The following is a 15,052-nucleotide window of genomic DNA, read 5'->3' as shown; positions in this document are numbered from 1 at the left end:
CACTGAAAATTAGCAAACAGAGGGAGACTCTGGAAACCCTGAATCGACTTAGAGGCAAATGGTCATATTAATTCAGAAGTAAAGTCATGACTTTCATTTTTGTCTCATACAGAAGAGGTATAAAAAAAGTTACTGTAAAGTATTGCTAAAAGATCAAAAAGCATAGAATGGGAAAACAATAAAGATGATTTTCTAGTTTGATTAATAAACTCTAGTTCCTTTCTTTCCTCAACAGATCAAAGAGTTTTGCCATCAAACAAATAATGAATGTAAAAGGCTGAAATTCAAGTTCATTCTCTTATTCTCTGTACGATGACAGCAAGTTTGTACACAGACGTACACTTTCCCAGTCTACAAGGGGTTATGCAACCATATGTACTAACCTCTTCCATTATGGGTCAGCTCACTCATACTTTTCTTATCAGTCCCAAAATACCTGGTAAAATTATAGTCCAGAAGGCCTTGATTCAATGCTTCCAAATTATATAGGTAAGTTTTACCAATGGACAACTCTCTTCTAAAACATGCTGTTTCTGAAATGTGTTTTGTTTGGCTTTCATCTAATAGCCAGTGGTTCTCATCATCTTGCTCTGATAAAAGACCTGCAATCATCAGAAATCTCTTCCACATCTTGGTGTTTATAAAATATGATTGCGGATACTCTCAGTCTCAACTTGAATAAACAAGAAAGATGATGCTTCTCGTGCCTAACATGCACAGCATCTCCTTGGAAACTTCCCTGTCTCACTTATAACAACCCTCCCAGACAAAGCAGGTAATTAATTTGTATTTGATTTGATAGAGACTAGGTTAATTACGCTTAATGCTATTTTTCTATACCAAAGTGTTGTACAGAACAGGTTCAAAAACCATAAGTCTGTTTTATCATAAAAATTAATAATAAACATATCTGACAAGACATATTCTCCATAAACAATCATTTGCATCATTAATAATATTGTCTGAATCACTAGTGAACATATTCTGTATCACTTCTTCCATAATTTTATGAGGAGCAAATGTCAGTTTTACAAATTCACACTCATCTGAATGATCTCATTTAACAATAGAAATATGAAAACGCCTTTATTTTTCTAGTTTTAAAAAAATACATTTGGATACTTCTGAATCACATAGGAAGCTTGACTTTATTTCAAAACAGAAACATGCCACCTTTCTTCTCAGTAATAACAGCATGAAAAATTCTGCTTTCTTTGGCATCATGATTGATGATTTTTAACATTTTTATCTCCTGTTGGGTCCAAATCATTGTTATGAACTTTTCATGTCTCTAATGCTTCCACCAATGTAACTGCTTTTTACTTAACAAGGCCACGAGCTGTGAATTCGCCAACACTGTCCTTATGAAAAATGTGCGTATTCACAAACGATTTTGATTTCCCAATTCTATCTTTTAAGCCTCCAAACTGCACGAACAATGGTTGAACGATGCCTTAAATGCATCCAAAATCAATTAAACTGTTGCAGAAGATGTTACTGTAAGACTCAGGTACATTCTAGGATCCCTTCGTCTTTTGAAGGGTTAATGAACTGAGCTGGTCAAAATGAAAGCAAATTGGATGCAAAGAAGCATAGTGCTTCCTCACAAATACAGAGTTACATACAGGTTATTAAATGTGAGAGCTCAAAGCATCACTCTTTTTGTAGTCAAAACAAACATATCTACCATCACACTTTGTCAAATAAGGAGCCAGAAAAAAATACCACTGCACACAAAAAGCCAGTCTTAGCATAATGCAGGAATTTGCTGATGCCGTGATAAAGTGGTTCTCCTAATGACATATTACTGCATGGAGATATATGGAGATATAATTTATCAACAAGTACAACGGTAAATGAGTCATGATCCAAGAGTTAGCCAGGGATTAATATTCTTTGCTTCAGTTTTATAGCCTGCTACTCTGCTAGTACTGAGATCAGAGAATGAAATAGATGACAAAACTGAAAGAAATACTTCATATTGGAAGATTTGTTAAAGAGACTTTGACTCATCAAGACAAATGTGGGGGGAGGGAGGGAGGAGGGAAGTAAAAGAGCAGAGACAATCTTAATATCAAGGTGTTTGTTTAGTGTATGCTGCAAGGACAAGTCTTCGTGAGCTCCAAGCTGACTTTGCAGCAACAGTTCTTGTGTTTACGAATACCAACATCAGGAATTCAGGAGGAGTCTCAAAGAAACTCATTTTCCCTGATATCACTTTCAGCTATACTGTAAAAAGGGGTTGCTGGTGACACAGAGTGGGAGTAATTTTCCTGTTTCCACAATAAAAGTAGAAAATGATAAAATGAGCACCTCAGCTTGAGAACTACTGAAAAAGATCCTTTATTGGTAACACAAGAATTAGACATTCCTCTTGTGAAAGGTTCTTACCTGAGACATCAGCATTTTCAAGGTAGCATGCAGCTAAAAGGATACAAAGGAACAGCACTGCAGTTGTAGATGGGTCCTATGGTTGTACAAATGCACTTACATGGATGTAAAAAGAAATTCAGTTAAAGGAAGAAGATAACCTGTAAAGCTCAATTAGTCATTTCACTTTTAGCGAAATGCCTTCAGCACTTTTGTTAGAAGAGTGAAAGTTCAGCCAGGACATATGTTTGAATCCTTGTTTCAGCAGTATATCTAGAAACTACCAAGACAAGCTTTTGAAGAGGAAATTTCCATAGAGGATTCAAGACCTTTCTCGGTGAAATCTGCAGTTTATAAGTAAGGCAGGATATTAAGGTTGCTGACTGCAATGCTTTACTAACTGATGGCTTTGGAACACACAACTTAGAGCAGCTGCCCCCAGGGACCTGATGCTTGTGCTGCTACAGAAGTTGCTCCATAACAAATCTGTAGCCACAGACTTCACAGTCATCCAAACATCATTAAAAAAATAAAATGGAAACTGACAGTTTCGATACAAAACTGGAGGAGAAAACTGAAGCCTCCCCAGAGGAAAACCTGACTGTGCAAGTGGCATTTCTAACCAGAAGAAGCCGGGATCCATGCCACACGTGAATAGTGCACATGTATCCACAAAGATCTGAACCACTACAAAGCTGAGAGAAGAGAAAGTAAAGCATAGACTAACATTTATCACCTACCTTCTTTTTGCAGGAAATTCAAGCTTTCCAAAGTCAGCATACAGCAATTGCTGAGCTCTGCCCTAAGCACTCTCTGCTTCCTGGCACTCAGCTGACACAAAGCAAAGCCTACTCAGCGCAGGGATTCAGCATTGACATAGTCACTAGAACACCCTACAGCACATCCAAAACACAGGCACTAAGTGAAAAGCTCATGGTTGCTGCTAGAGACTGGGAAATGCTCCTGAAGACTCACAGGGAATTGGCAAAAAATGCTTTGCTATCTTTTCCACTTAAGATCTGGAAAGGGGGAAATAAAATTCCCAAGGAGATTCAATCTGATTTTTTTTCCTCTCCCATCCATCTCCTTGACATGCTCAGGCAGTTTAAGATAAGCCCCTTGCACAGTTCAAAGGCCTCTACAGGGAGCAGAGATTATAAAGAACTCAAAGAGAAGCCAGTGAATTGAAACAAAAACTGTACAGATAAAGAATGTGTCCAAATAATAGCTTTTAGGAAGGGTTTAAGTACTATAAAAAAAATATCTTTGCCAGCTAGAAAACACCATGGGATGGCTTAGCAAACATTACAGAATCTGTTAAGACTTGTTAACAAAGAGGACAGAGGCCAGTAAATTACAAATGGTATCTCTTTGTAATTCTCTTTCAGCACAAAAATTCTCACTTTCTCAGGGCTGTACTGGAGAATATATTGATTAACGTTCAAATGAAGAGCTTAGACAGTCTTAACAGAGGAATAACAAGGACTGGTTTTTAAATGAATAACTGCAACAAGTATTGGAGATCTTCAGTAATGTCAGCTTCAATAATAAACTCCTAGGGCTTCTAACCTGCCATAGTCCAGATCGGAAAGCCACTCTGGGCTTTCAGACATATCTGGCAGTAAATGAGGTCAGATCTTTCCAAAACACACAACCTTCTAAGCACCTGACCAAATTATTCAGATTTTTAGAAGGTTTTGGCTCATTTGAGTGTTGAATTCTTTTGCAGACCAAGAAAGAAGGGTTACCTTTTGCACTGGTCTGGAGCCAAAGAGAGGAAGAAAACAGCTGATAAGCAAATCACAGAGCATTTTCCTGTAATAAGTAGATAATTTTGGAAGTAGTTCAAAGGTGATGTATGGAACTGAGCAGTCATTAACCCTGCATGCATTAGGGTAATCCGTAATACGTCACTGAGTATCTTGGCACTAAGAACTAAGTCTAAGTAGCAACAGTGTGTTTCATTTTAAATTAACTGCCTAAATCCCAAAGTCACTTGGATTTAAATACTCAGATCTGAAAAATCAAGTCTTGTATGCTAGTCTAGAGCTTGAATTGTTTTCTTACTAATGATATATAACCTGAAATAGTGATCACAATGGTTAAGTTTAGTAGTATAATACCAAAACTAACCACATTTTATCTGACACATTAGAGACATTAAATTATATGCAGATCTCTACAGTACATTAAATTCAGTATTGTCAAACATAACAGGATCTGGTTAGAGGTCTGGAAAACTGCAGAAGGATAAGAAGTATCACAATTTGCTGTAAGAACTGAACTGGTTCTTCAGTACAGAGCATGTTGAGTTGTCTAACACACAGGAAAACATAGCAAGAGCCACACTAAAAACATCCACTGATGGGCAAAAGAAATGGACTTGTCTAAATTTCAGTGCAGTTAAAGGTTTTGTTGAGTTAGGTTTTGCAATAATCTCCATCACAAGCACAATCACGACTTTCTGATGAGGCAGAAGATAGCAGAGTACAGGGAACTCAACATTACAGTTATGCTTTTTTAGGTGACAGAAAGAAAAATGAACAACAGAAATAATATAGCTAATATCAAAGAACCTCTCAAGTCACAATGTTGTTTAGATAGACAACTTTTGGCACAAAGGTCACCCCTGGAAGAATGGAATTGACCAACAGTTTTTATTTCACGCTTCTGCTGGAAGTGCCTTAATTTTTTTAACATGCAGCATTTTGTAAAAACATCTTTTAAGGCAGAAAGTAATAAGAAAACAGATCTGAAAAAGACAGAATCAAAGAATGCTGAGAGTTGGAAGGGACCTCTGGAGGTCCCTGAGATGTGATCATTCCCCAAGGTGTGGTCTCTGGAACTGACAGTCCCTCTGTCAGCAACATCCCCTCGTTGGTAGTGCTCAGGGAAACACTCAACCCATCCACAACAGGTGATTCTACCCCCCTGGCAAACAGTTTCATGAGCTGCCCTACAGCCATCATTTATAGAACTGGCATTTCCTCAAGTATGAGAGGTTCATAGTTTAACCCGTGTCAACCCAAACTCAGCGCATCCAAGAGACAAAGATAATTGTGGACAATCTTTCCTGGCTCTGCACAGTGCATACTGGAGGTGAATCATCCATACCATTCATTAAGGTGAAACAGAAAGCCCCACTGGTGCACAGGCCCTGTGCTTGGACCTCTGCGAAGGACAGTGAGACCCTGACCGTCTCTCCTGCAGCCCGCTCTCCAAAGAACCGCGGATTGCAACTGTACCTGGTCCTAGCTCAGCTCTCTTCTTGTTCACCTCGTCCCGATCTGCAAGGAACGACCAACACCCTCGCCTCTACAACGAAACAAAAATACTTGTCCAAATGGTTTTTACCTTCCCTCTTCAGCACGGGATTGTGGGCGGCTGTCACACCTAATTTTGTAGATCTCTTTGGCCATGAAGATTGGAAGCCTTCTACATCAGTCATCCGGGAGAAAGTCCAGCCAGCAATTACAGACACATCTATGTGATGGGGCACCGTAGCAATGGCAGCCTGATTTCCCTGTTTTTCTCTGGGTAATTCTTACTGTAGATCTTGGAGATCTTATTAAGAGCAAACATAACTTAACTGTGTTGTACTTCTGTAAACTAATGTTTAATAAAGTTACAAACTGTGTCTATTTACCATAAACCTATCTCTCCTAAATGAAAGCTTAGTGGGCCAGCAATGAATAGTTTTAATACTACTTTCCCATGATTTCCTTTTCAGTCATTTCAATGTGGAATTGGCATTCATTTGAATTGCAATTGATGCTTAGGTTCAGACTGAATAGAAGCATTTTCTTCTTTCAACCTACAGCTTTTCTGAACAAATTGACTGTTAAAACATGATAGACATTTATTTAATTGCTTTCTGAGCAAATCCTAAGCCATACAACAGCATGGAGGTCAAGAACAGAAAATCTCTGACATTTCAGAACGTTATCATTAGATAAGACCTTGAGACATCTGCGTGTAAGTTAATGGCTGTTCTGCTTTCATGTATAATGACCTATTTCGCATAGAAGAGCTAATATCTATAAATTTTTCATTTGCTGCTTAGTATATTTCAATAAAAACTTGAGAGGTTTGAATTCAGTGTGTGTTTCATAGATTACTGCAATGAAGATTTCTTTTCAGCTGCTTAAAAGTAACCCTATGCAGACAATGCACTAGCCTGTTTGATACCACTCTCTCTCAAAGAAAAAAACACCCGAAAAACCACATTCTGCTATGTTAGAAATACTATTTAAGTATATAAGTGTTCATTAGGTTTTTTGATGGTTTGTTTTTGTCATTATTAGATGAATAACCCCAAAACACACAGCATGAATCGTAAAAATAAATTCCATCTCGCCTGAGCCAGTGTTACTCCAGGAGACAGAGTCCATGTGCATGTACTACATACATCATCCTAGCTGTCAAAGCAGGGCTTTAACGTTTAAGTGATTTAAGATTATAGATCATAGGCCACTTGCTTCCCCTTAAGTAATAATAATAAATACACTAATGCTTTTAGTGTCATTGTTAATTCCTTATTTGTGAACACTCAGAGACAGGTTGAAGTGCTGTGGTTTGAAGATGGGATTTGAAGATGAGCTATCCCCGAGGAGAACAGTGAGATCCAATCTGTGTGCTTAAGGCACCACCACTCCGGTGTGGGAGAACAAGGCTTCTCCCACATATAAACACAATCAGTGGAGGCTTTAAAACAAAGTTCTGTTTGAGACAAGAAACAAGCAGCAAGGGCTAGATCTTCCTTAATTTTTCTCCATGCTAACTTCCACTTTGTTGCATGTCTGATAATGAACTCACCCTCACTGGTTTTAGCTAAGATCTTACTTAAAAAAGTGTCATTTAAAGGTAGGTGTGTGAGTTATGACACAACACCTCTACATGTTAAACGGTAGTGATTCAAGTCAAGCTATGAACTGTACTTCAATTTCAAGTGTGTGAAGTTAAAAACTTTAGTTATCAAAGAAACATACACACACGCTTATTTTTAGTACCTCAAATTGCTAGGATGGTTCATCACCATAGGAACCTACTGTAACACTTCTTACATACATTCATCTTCTTGTCCTCTGAATTTAGATTTCAAAACAAAGCCATTTCAACACGCTGAGTGCCTGAATGAAATGTATTGTGAATTTATGGCAAATGATGTAGCAGAACACATTCCGGTGTGACAGTGTAGATATATTTGGAACAGCTTAGGATGTAATAATGTATGTTAGGTTTAAAAACAACTGTGGACGATGGAAACTGTCTGATGAAAACTGGAAAGTTTAAAAACTCTTCACTAATTTCCACGTGTTGTGAGCATACGTCCTTTGCAGGATAATAAGCTTATTGCAAGACTCCAAACAAAAAGTGGAATGGGAAATCATTTGATGCAAAAATATCTGCACTACAGACTGGTTAGGATCTCATTATTGGAGCTCTGAAATCCACAGTGGAAGGAGCCCCTGAGGCCATGTCCAGGCTGCTAGGCTAAGCAAGAGAAGCTTGTCAAGACCTGGGTCAGTAATCCCCTATTCCAAGACACACTGGAGCATTGTCTAGATTTAGCAGCTCAGCTGCAGGTGCAGCATAGTCCTCCTAGCCTCACTGTGTCTATGGTAATAAATCTAAGCCTGTGTACCTCGGAGGTCTCTATAGTGGGCTCGCATCCACTTGATGCTCTGGGGTTAGCACAGATGGATTCAATTTAAATGCAGAGTGCCTTAAAATGGACTTGAAGGGATCAAGATGGAACTAATGGAAGAGGAATGCTCAGCCCTACAAGACTAGTCTCTGGAACTGTACCGTTGTTCCCCTCAGCTCTCAGCTGGGATTTACATTCTCTAACTTGTCTTGTTCAGCATATCACAACACTGTCCTCAGTGGAAACAAAGGTAGAAAAGCTGTTTTGTTACTAAACAGATTTCTACCCTTCCCCAAAAACCAATCTTCACTTCACTACATCAATCTTCAGTTAAGGTCCTGAAGCTAAAAGCAAACTGCCTTAAACTCATACAGACTCAGGGATGCTCAGTGTGGGCACTAAGGGCTGCTGGTGCTGTTGCTTTTGCAGACTTGCAGGCTGTAGGGGATACAAAATACCAACATATTCAAACCGATGCTCAAGTTCTTACATTTATCTTGTCTCTGTTCTTCTGCATCACTGGCTTTTCTGGGAAGTTCGATTAGATCCAAATACTGATGTCCAGATGCAGAGGTTCCTGAAATCCTTCCACTGTTATAAATAGGTTTTGGATCCAGGCCTAAGTTTAGGCAAGTCTTTACCAAGGGAAAATTGTTAAAAACCTAAGTCACAGATTTTACAGCCATATTAATTATCTAGCTAAGTAGCCATTACTGTCTTACAGACCAGAGAACACTGCTTACCACGAGCTGAAGATTACAGCTCTAACTGCATTTTTATAAGCTATAAAACCGGACATGTGGAAACTATGGAAGGAAATTTCAGTAATTAAAGCATAGGTTTTCCTCATTAACTGCAGAGCATCATTAAAATCTAATGAAACTGTGGCAGAATAATACAGTATTCTGGCTTAGCTACAAGGAAATAAATGCAAATGAAAATTCCATTTTCACATGTTTTTTTGAGTTTACATTGTAAGACTGAGTGTACTTTTAGTAGTTTACAATAGAAAAGCTCACTTCTAACATTGTATGAATCAGCATTTGGAAGTTAGGGTATTAGTGTATAAGAAAGTAACATATTAAGGAAGAAGGCATACTGAACCAAAAAAACCAAAATCCATACTAATTAATATTGTTATATTTGGTATGGTAAACTGAATTTCATTGCAGAAAATGAGTATGATAACTGTTGTTGCACCAGTATGATGTAAAACTAAATTTGTCAGTGTAGCAACTTTAATTTTGCATGTCTGAACAAAGTGCATCATCATCCCGTACTACACAATAGATTTAGACAAAGCAAGAACTTCAAAGCTCTGTAAACACTATACATTTTAGGACATTAATCTGCCATGACAATTCCTTGCCCTCCCTCAGAAAATTGCTTTCTAAGTTCTCAGACAGCAAATCCTCATGGAAATTGGAGACTGAGAGCCTAATTTCAGCTGATGTGTATCAGCTCCACAGATGTCAAAGGAGCATCACCAGTCTCCAGAAGTTCTAAATCTTAAAGCCTTCATTCTAAGCACTGCAGGTGGAAACCCTCCCATCTGATTCCAACTCTCTAACATATCCAGCCCAAAGCTAGACAGACTCCACTGCATGTATTTTAGAGAGAGAAGCTCAGAGGACAATTCACTCAGTCTAACCCGAAAATGGATGAAACACTGTAGACAACCTTTCCCTTAACAAACCTTTGAAGACACCTGAATAACCACTCCTTTCCAAGGGCAAAAGTCAGATAGGACTTCCACCCAGCACAGCTGCCAACACTACCACATTTTCTGCATCTCCCTGGCAACCAAAGGCATTGCGTTCTAGCTGAGAGATTTCAGCTCAAGATCAATCTCTACTGCCATTAAATCCTATACTAATTAGGCTGATGGGTATGTCAATGTCCTGGGCATCAGCAGAAGGTCCAAGCCAATCAAACTCATTTCATTGCAACTCACAGATGCCAATACTTCTCAGAAAATACTGATTAGTATAGGTTTGACATTATATTATGTCCTCAGACATAATTTGAAGATGAATTTCCCATAATTCCAATAATTAATTACATTAAAATTGTTGAGAATTTTGGTAAAGTAAGACTAGAAAGCAGAAAACAATTACCATAATGAAAAAAGGCGTATTTCCAAAGTGGCATAATAATCATTTTTGGCAACATTTAATTTTTGGTCCAACCACAACCATAATAAAGGAGGAGCATGCAGTTAAGAATGTGTTAGTCAGTTACATGCTGTTACACAGTTTTGTTTCAAAGAAAGAATATAATATACACAAACTCTATCTGAATTGTTACCTCATGTACTCATACCTTCTCTGTGTCAATTCCTTTGGACATGGACCAGGTTGAGACAATATAATCCATGACTCTTTCACTAAGGCCTTTTGGGACTTGATATAATTTTAGGAAATCTCTCACATTGTTGAGCATTTCATGGTATCGGTTGGTGTTGGCATACATCTGCTGGAAAATAGTGGTGACATTTCCAAAAATAGTTGCATAAAGAAGAGCTGGAAAAAAAGAAATAAATAATAATAAAATCACAACGATAATTAAAAATAAATATGCACGCTCCAGTAAAATGCCAGTCCCTAATGACTTCCAAGACAGAGAAATGGCATCGGCGAACAATAGAAATTCCCAGTTGTATGGCCAGTAGGACAAGAGGAGGACAAGGCAGGGCAGGCAGCACTCCCTCAAAGCCACTCTTGGCATTACCTACTTTTCTGGTTTGATTCCCCCTTTTCTAATCATGCCAGATTTACTGTCAAGCTCAGCCCGTTGTTCTAAGGAACAACATGTCACATTCAAGAAAACCACACGTTCTGAGTAATCCTTTCCAACTGATAAGGCATTGTATTCAGTACATTATTGCAAGTGCAATGTGGTGAAACTCTTTTTGAAAGAGGACAGTTGATTTCTGAAGCCTAAATCTGACAAAGCACTCAAGCAAAACCATAATGTACACCTTTGCTTGTGCTGTCATGAATAGTGGTGGACTGAAAGATAGTCTTAAAGTCAAGGAAGTTTAAAGCTCCTTATTGAGTTACAATATGATTACCCTTGCAAGGAAGCCCAGAATGACATTCTTCCATTAAGCAACACAGGTTTTGCAGAAAAGAGAATTATTCTGATGTCTTGTGATGCCAATGCATGGCACTTCGCTTCTGCTCTTAACATTACCAAGTACACAGAAGTCTGCCTGTCATTTTTAATAATCTTCGCTCAGAAGTACTTTATACTGAAGTACAGCTACACATTTCCACACTGCATTTAAAAAAAAACACAAACAACCACAGAAATGACAAAAAATAACCCACTGTGAAAGGAAAAATGCTTTCTGTCTCTCAGCGCATAATGTCTTCCCTCTACACAACACATCTATATCATTCCAGAAAGCTCACTTTGTTTCGCAGTCATTTACTATTGTTTATCATCCCTACTTGAAAGATGGTATTTGTAAAGAAACATCATGTTTTTCTAAGACCTATTTGATAGAAAAAAATTGTACTTCCATATCTCACTGTGCTTTTTACTGCATCAGTACAAAAATTAGATTCTGGAGTTCATGAGAAAGGCACCGTTCACTGTTTCAAAGTCAAAGGGGTTTTTGGAATCTCAGCTGACAAGACTGTATTGAATAAGGTCTTATAAAGGGGAGTTTAGATGGTTTCAAGGCTTCAGTTGTAGAGCACAGCAGATGAATACTCTGTGTGATTATGAAAAATAAAGCTCTCTGCAAAGTGTGATTAATTATCCCCCCCTTGCTTTACTGATCATTGTTTCATATCTGCTAGGCACTAAAAGGTTTTTCATACCTCTGCGCCCACTTGTATAGATAGTAACACTTCCCCAGAGTATTTGAACATTAATATTATAAGAAGTTTAGAATGGATGGATGCCTCCTGAATTGAGCTCTTTTCAGCTTTTTTTGCTCCTCTGGACTTTGCAGTTGGACAAACTTGACAATGCACCACTTCTAAGCGTGACATTCTTCATCCTTCTGATAAACATGTGCTAATTTATCTTGAACTGAAAAACATGTGCTAATTTATCTTGAACTCAGCTCATCAGATATGTGAGTGCAGAACGCCCCCCTTTCTCGCCTTCAGAGGATGCAACATTAAAATGACTGTGACTATAAAGGTAAAGAGAAATCAGAACTGGCCCCATAACCCTGCCCTTCCGCATGCTTAAAATGTATTACATTCTGTAACTATACTCACATTCTGTCCTGTGAATAAGCAATGGCAGTGCACTCAGCCCACCTGGCCATGCAAACCTACACAGATGATTGAAAACGTGACACAGTGCCCTGTTAGATAGGGAAAAAAATATACCCAGTTCTGACACTCGCCAGGCTGGAAACAGTTACGTATGGCATGGCGAAAACAGCTTGTCTGAAGCAAATGGCACATATCCCCTCCTCTGCAAAAAAAGAAGTCTTTGGCAGGGAATATCTATAGAAAATGCTCAGCCAGAAGAGAAATTCTAGTTCTGTGTCTCTTAACGTAGGATCCTGGAAAGCTGTACCTAAAGAGAGCACGTATGCTCAAGAAATTAAGGATAGAATAAGTCACTGGATCAAGATTTCAAAATCTGATGGAAACATTACCCCATAGAGCTCCACTGAGCCAGAATTCACAAGCCTACAGGCCACAGAGCCTGCACACAAGTCACCTTTGCTTACCGGCACACAACCTGGGGATGGGAGAAGTGTATCAGCAGCAAACATCACAAAGAGGAGCCCAACCAGGGAGGTGAGCTGGTTCTGCTCCTCAGCTGGCTGCTCTCGGCACAGACAGCTGGCATCCCCCTGTGCTGGGATCTGCAAGCACTGCTAATGGGCACTCCTCAGCCCAGTAATATTGCAAACGAACACTTGCTTAATGAGCAAATGTCACAGGGGCAGGTGTGGACTTTACCTTTAATAAACAAAGGCAGAGGAGCGCTACTGAAGGCCTTTTACTTTTGACTGGATTTTAATTATTTTTGGTGGGGAGATGTGGAAGTGAAGATCATTTGCAGAAGGTTTTGAAGCTTATAAAGTACTGCACAACTCCTGAATGCACGAGGATTTGAGCAATCTCTAAAGAAATCTATAAAATCATATACACACTTCAATAGCTTTAATTTAGTCTCTCCTTTTGCATGAAGCTCAGGTAAAAGAGATGAGATGATGCCACACGGGCTTGAGGGAGAATTACTTCAGCTGCTTCCTTGAAATGGCTGGCTAGGTCAGACACCATTTATTCATCTTCTCTCTAATGGGTCAGAGAGCTCCAGAATTTTTCTGTTTCCAACAGTCACGCGATGCTCACTTACTTAATTGTCCCATCCAGGTAAATCTCAAACAGTCTTCACTAGATTTCATACCAATCAAAACAGTGATGCATAAATACTTCTGCTCAGTCCTAAAGGTGGATCAACTGTTACCTTAATTTCCATTTTAACACTTCAGCATTAAATAAGTGTTCCCTAAATTATATACAAGGATCTAAGTGGTACATATTATTCTATCTAAAACGTGTTTTGCTATACCATACTTGTACAGGCATAAAATTGTGCATAAAATATTGCACGATTTAGCAACAGTGTTACATAAAACTTCAGGACAAGGAATTTTCATTAGAAGAAAGAAAGAAGACTCAGAGATAGCAAAATTATCCCAAGGTATTTCAGATCTCTTATTATCCTGACTGCATGCTAAACAAATCCAAATAGGAACATCTGCCTTCAGGAATTGAAGACTTGACTGAGAGATGGAATTTTCTCGATGGCCTGCTCTTTGATAAGGTATTATTTAAGGATGTACAATATACCTTTAAACTAATTTTAAAGAAGATGAAGTTCTATAAAAACACTGATAATTATTTGTGCATGCTGCAGAGGCGAGCTGCACCTTCTTCAAAGAATTTCTGGTATTAGGCACTCTTCTAAGATTGTTTGATTAATCAAACAAATAGAAGCTACATCTTTCATTGGAGAGACTAGATATAAATCCAGCTTTGTAGATACACATAATTAGATAGAAGCTCCAAATACAAACATGTGATTTATTTTAAAAGCAGAGCGCTTTTCTGTTGTTCCTTTCCTACATGCAATGGCTCAGACTGCAAAACAGCTGCAGGCAGTGCAAGTAAAGAAAAAACCACAACCTTCTTCCTAGTCCAGCTGCAGTCATACCATTGCAATTTCTTTGCCAAATAATACAATATATTTATCCTCCCATAACCACACCACAGCCTTGCTACGTCCAGCCAAAGACCTGGACTCTGCAGTGAATTTCACCTCTTAACTTCCCACCATAATCACTTGACTGCTGAAATAAGGGGAGGGTTGAATGCAACTGTGTCCAAGAAATTACTGCACCAGCACGAATCCATCACCCATATAGACTATAAGCTCTACATATAGTTCCTGCATCCAGATGCATGTCCCACATTGCCGGCACAGGGAGGTGGTGGTCGTCCATGCACTCCTCTGTCTCACACTGCAGTCCATAGAGGTGAGCAGCTCCTCTGTGGGTCCAAGTGACATTCATCCCTGCTCTCCTGACTCAACACTTTTTGACAACATGGTTATGCAAACTCTAAATTAAGAGGATAATGATAATAATGAGAGATTTGTAAAATCTCTGTTTGCACTGATGAGATATTTGACAAGAACTAAATAATTACATAATTACAAGGATCATCAGTAGTAAACTGTAGGAACCGACACTTGCCTGTTCTTTTCTTTACAAGGGATGCTGTTTGCACAGCTGAGTGGAACAGCTGCTGTGGATGCAGTCACACATTCTGCATACTTTATGCATATATCCTTATAAAAACAAGGGCTTTCAACCGCACTTGTGCAATCACTAATTTTTAACAGGAGCATTTTTGTTTATAAGAGCACTTAGAAAAAGGAAAATATTTAGTTTAGAACTCCGATGCCTCTTCACGATGCAAACGTGATGTGCTGTATTTTGGGACAAAATCCAAGACAAGCCAAACTGGTACAAAATACAGTATCATGGTT

General features: G+C 38.7%; 1 protein-coding gene across 1 annotated transcript in view; it reads right to left on the bottom strand.

Annotated features, from left to right (window-relative positions):
• Positions 1 to 15,052, bottom strand: part of KCNH5 (potassium voltage-gated channel subfamily H member 5) — a 153,911-nt gene that overhangs the window by 47,454 nt on the left and 91,405 nt on the right. The window contains exon 8 of the mRNA XM_015865668.2: positions 10,340 to 10,539. Within this exon, the coding sequence (XP_015721154.1) occupies positions 10,340 to 10,539 (200 nt within the window). The remainder of the gene's footprint in view (positions 1 to 10,339; positions 10,540 to 15,052) is intronic.

Source organism: Coturnix japonica, chromosome 5, assembly GCF_001577835.2.
Source record: "Coturnix japonica isolate 7356 chromosome 5, Coturnix japonica 2.1, whole genome shotgun sequence".
Classification (NCBI taxonomy): Eukaryota; Metazoa; Chordata; class Aves; order Galliformes; family Phasianidae; genus Coturnix; species Coturnix japonica.
Note: the sequence above shows the minus strand (reverse complement) of the source record. Positions and strands in the feature narration are given on the sequence as shown.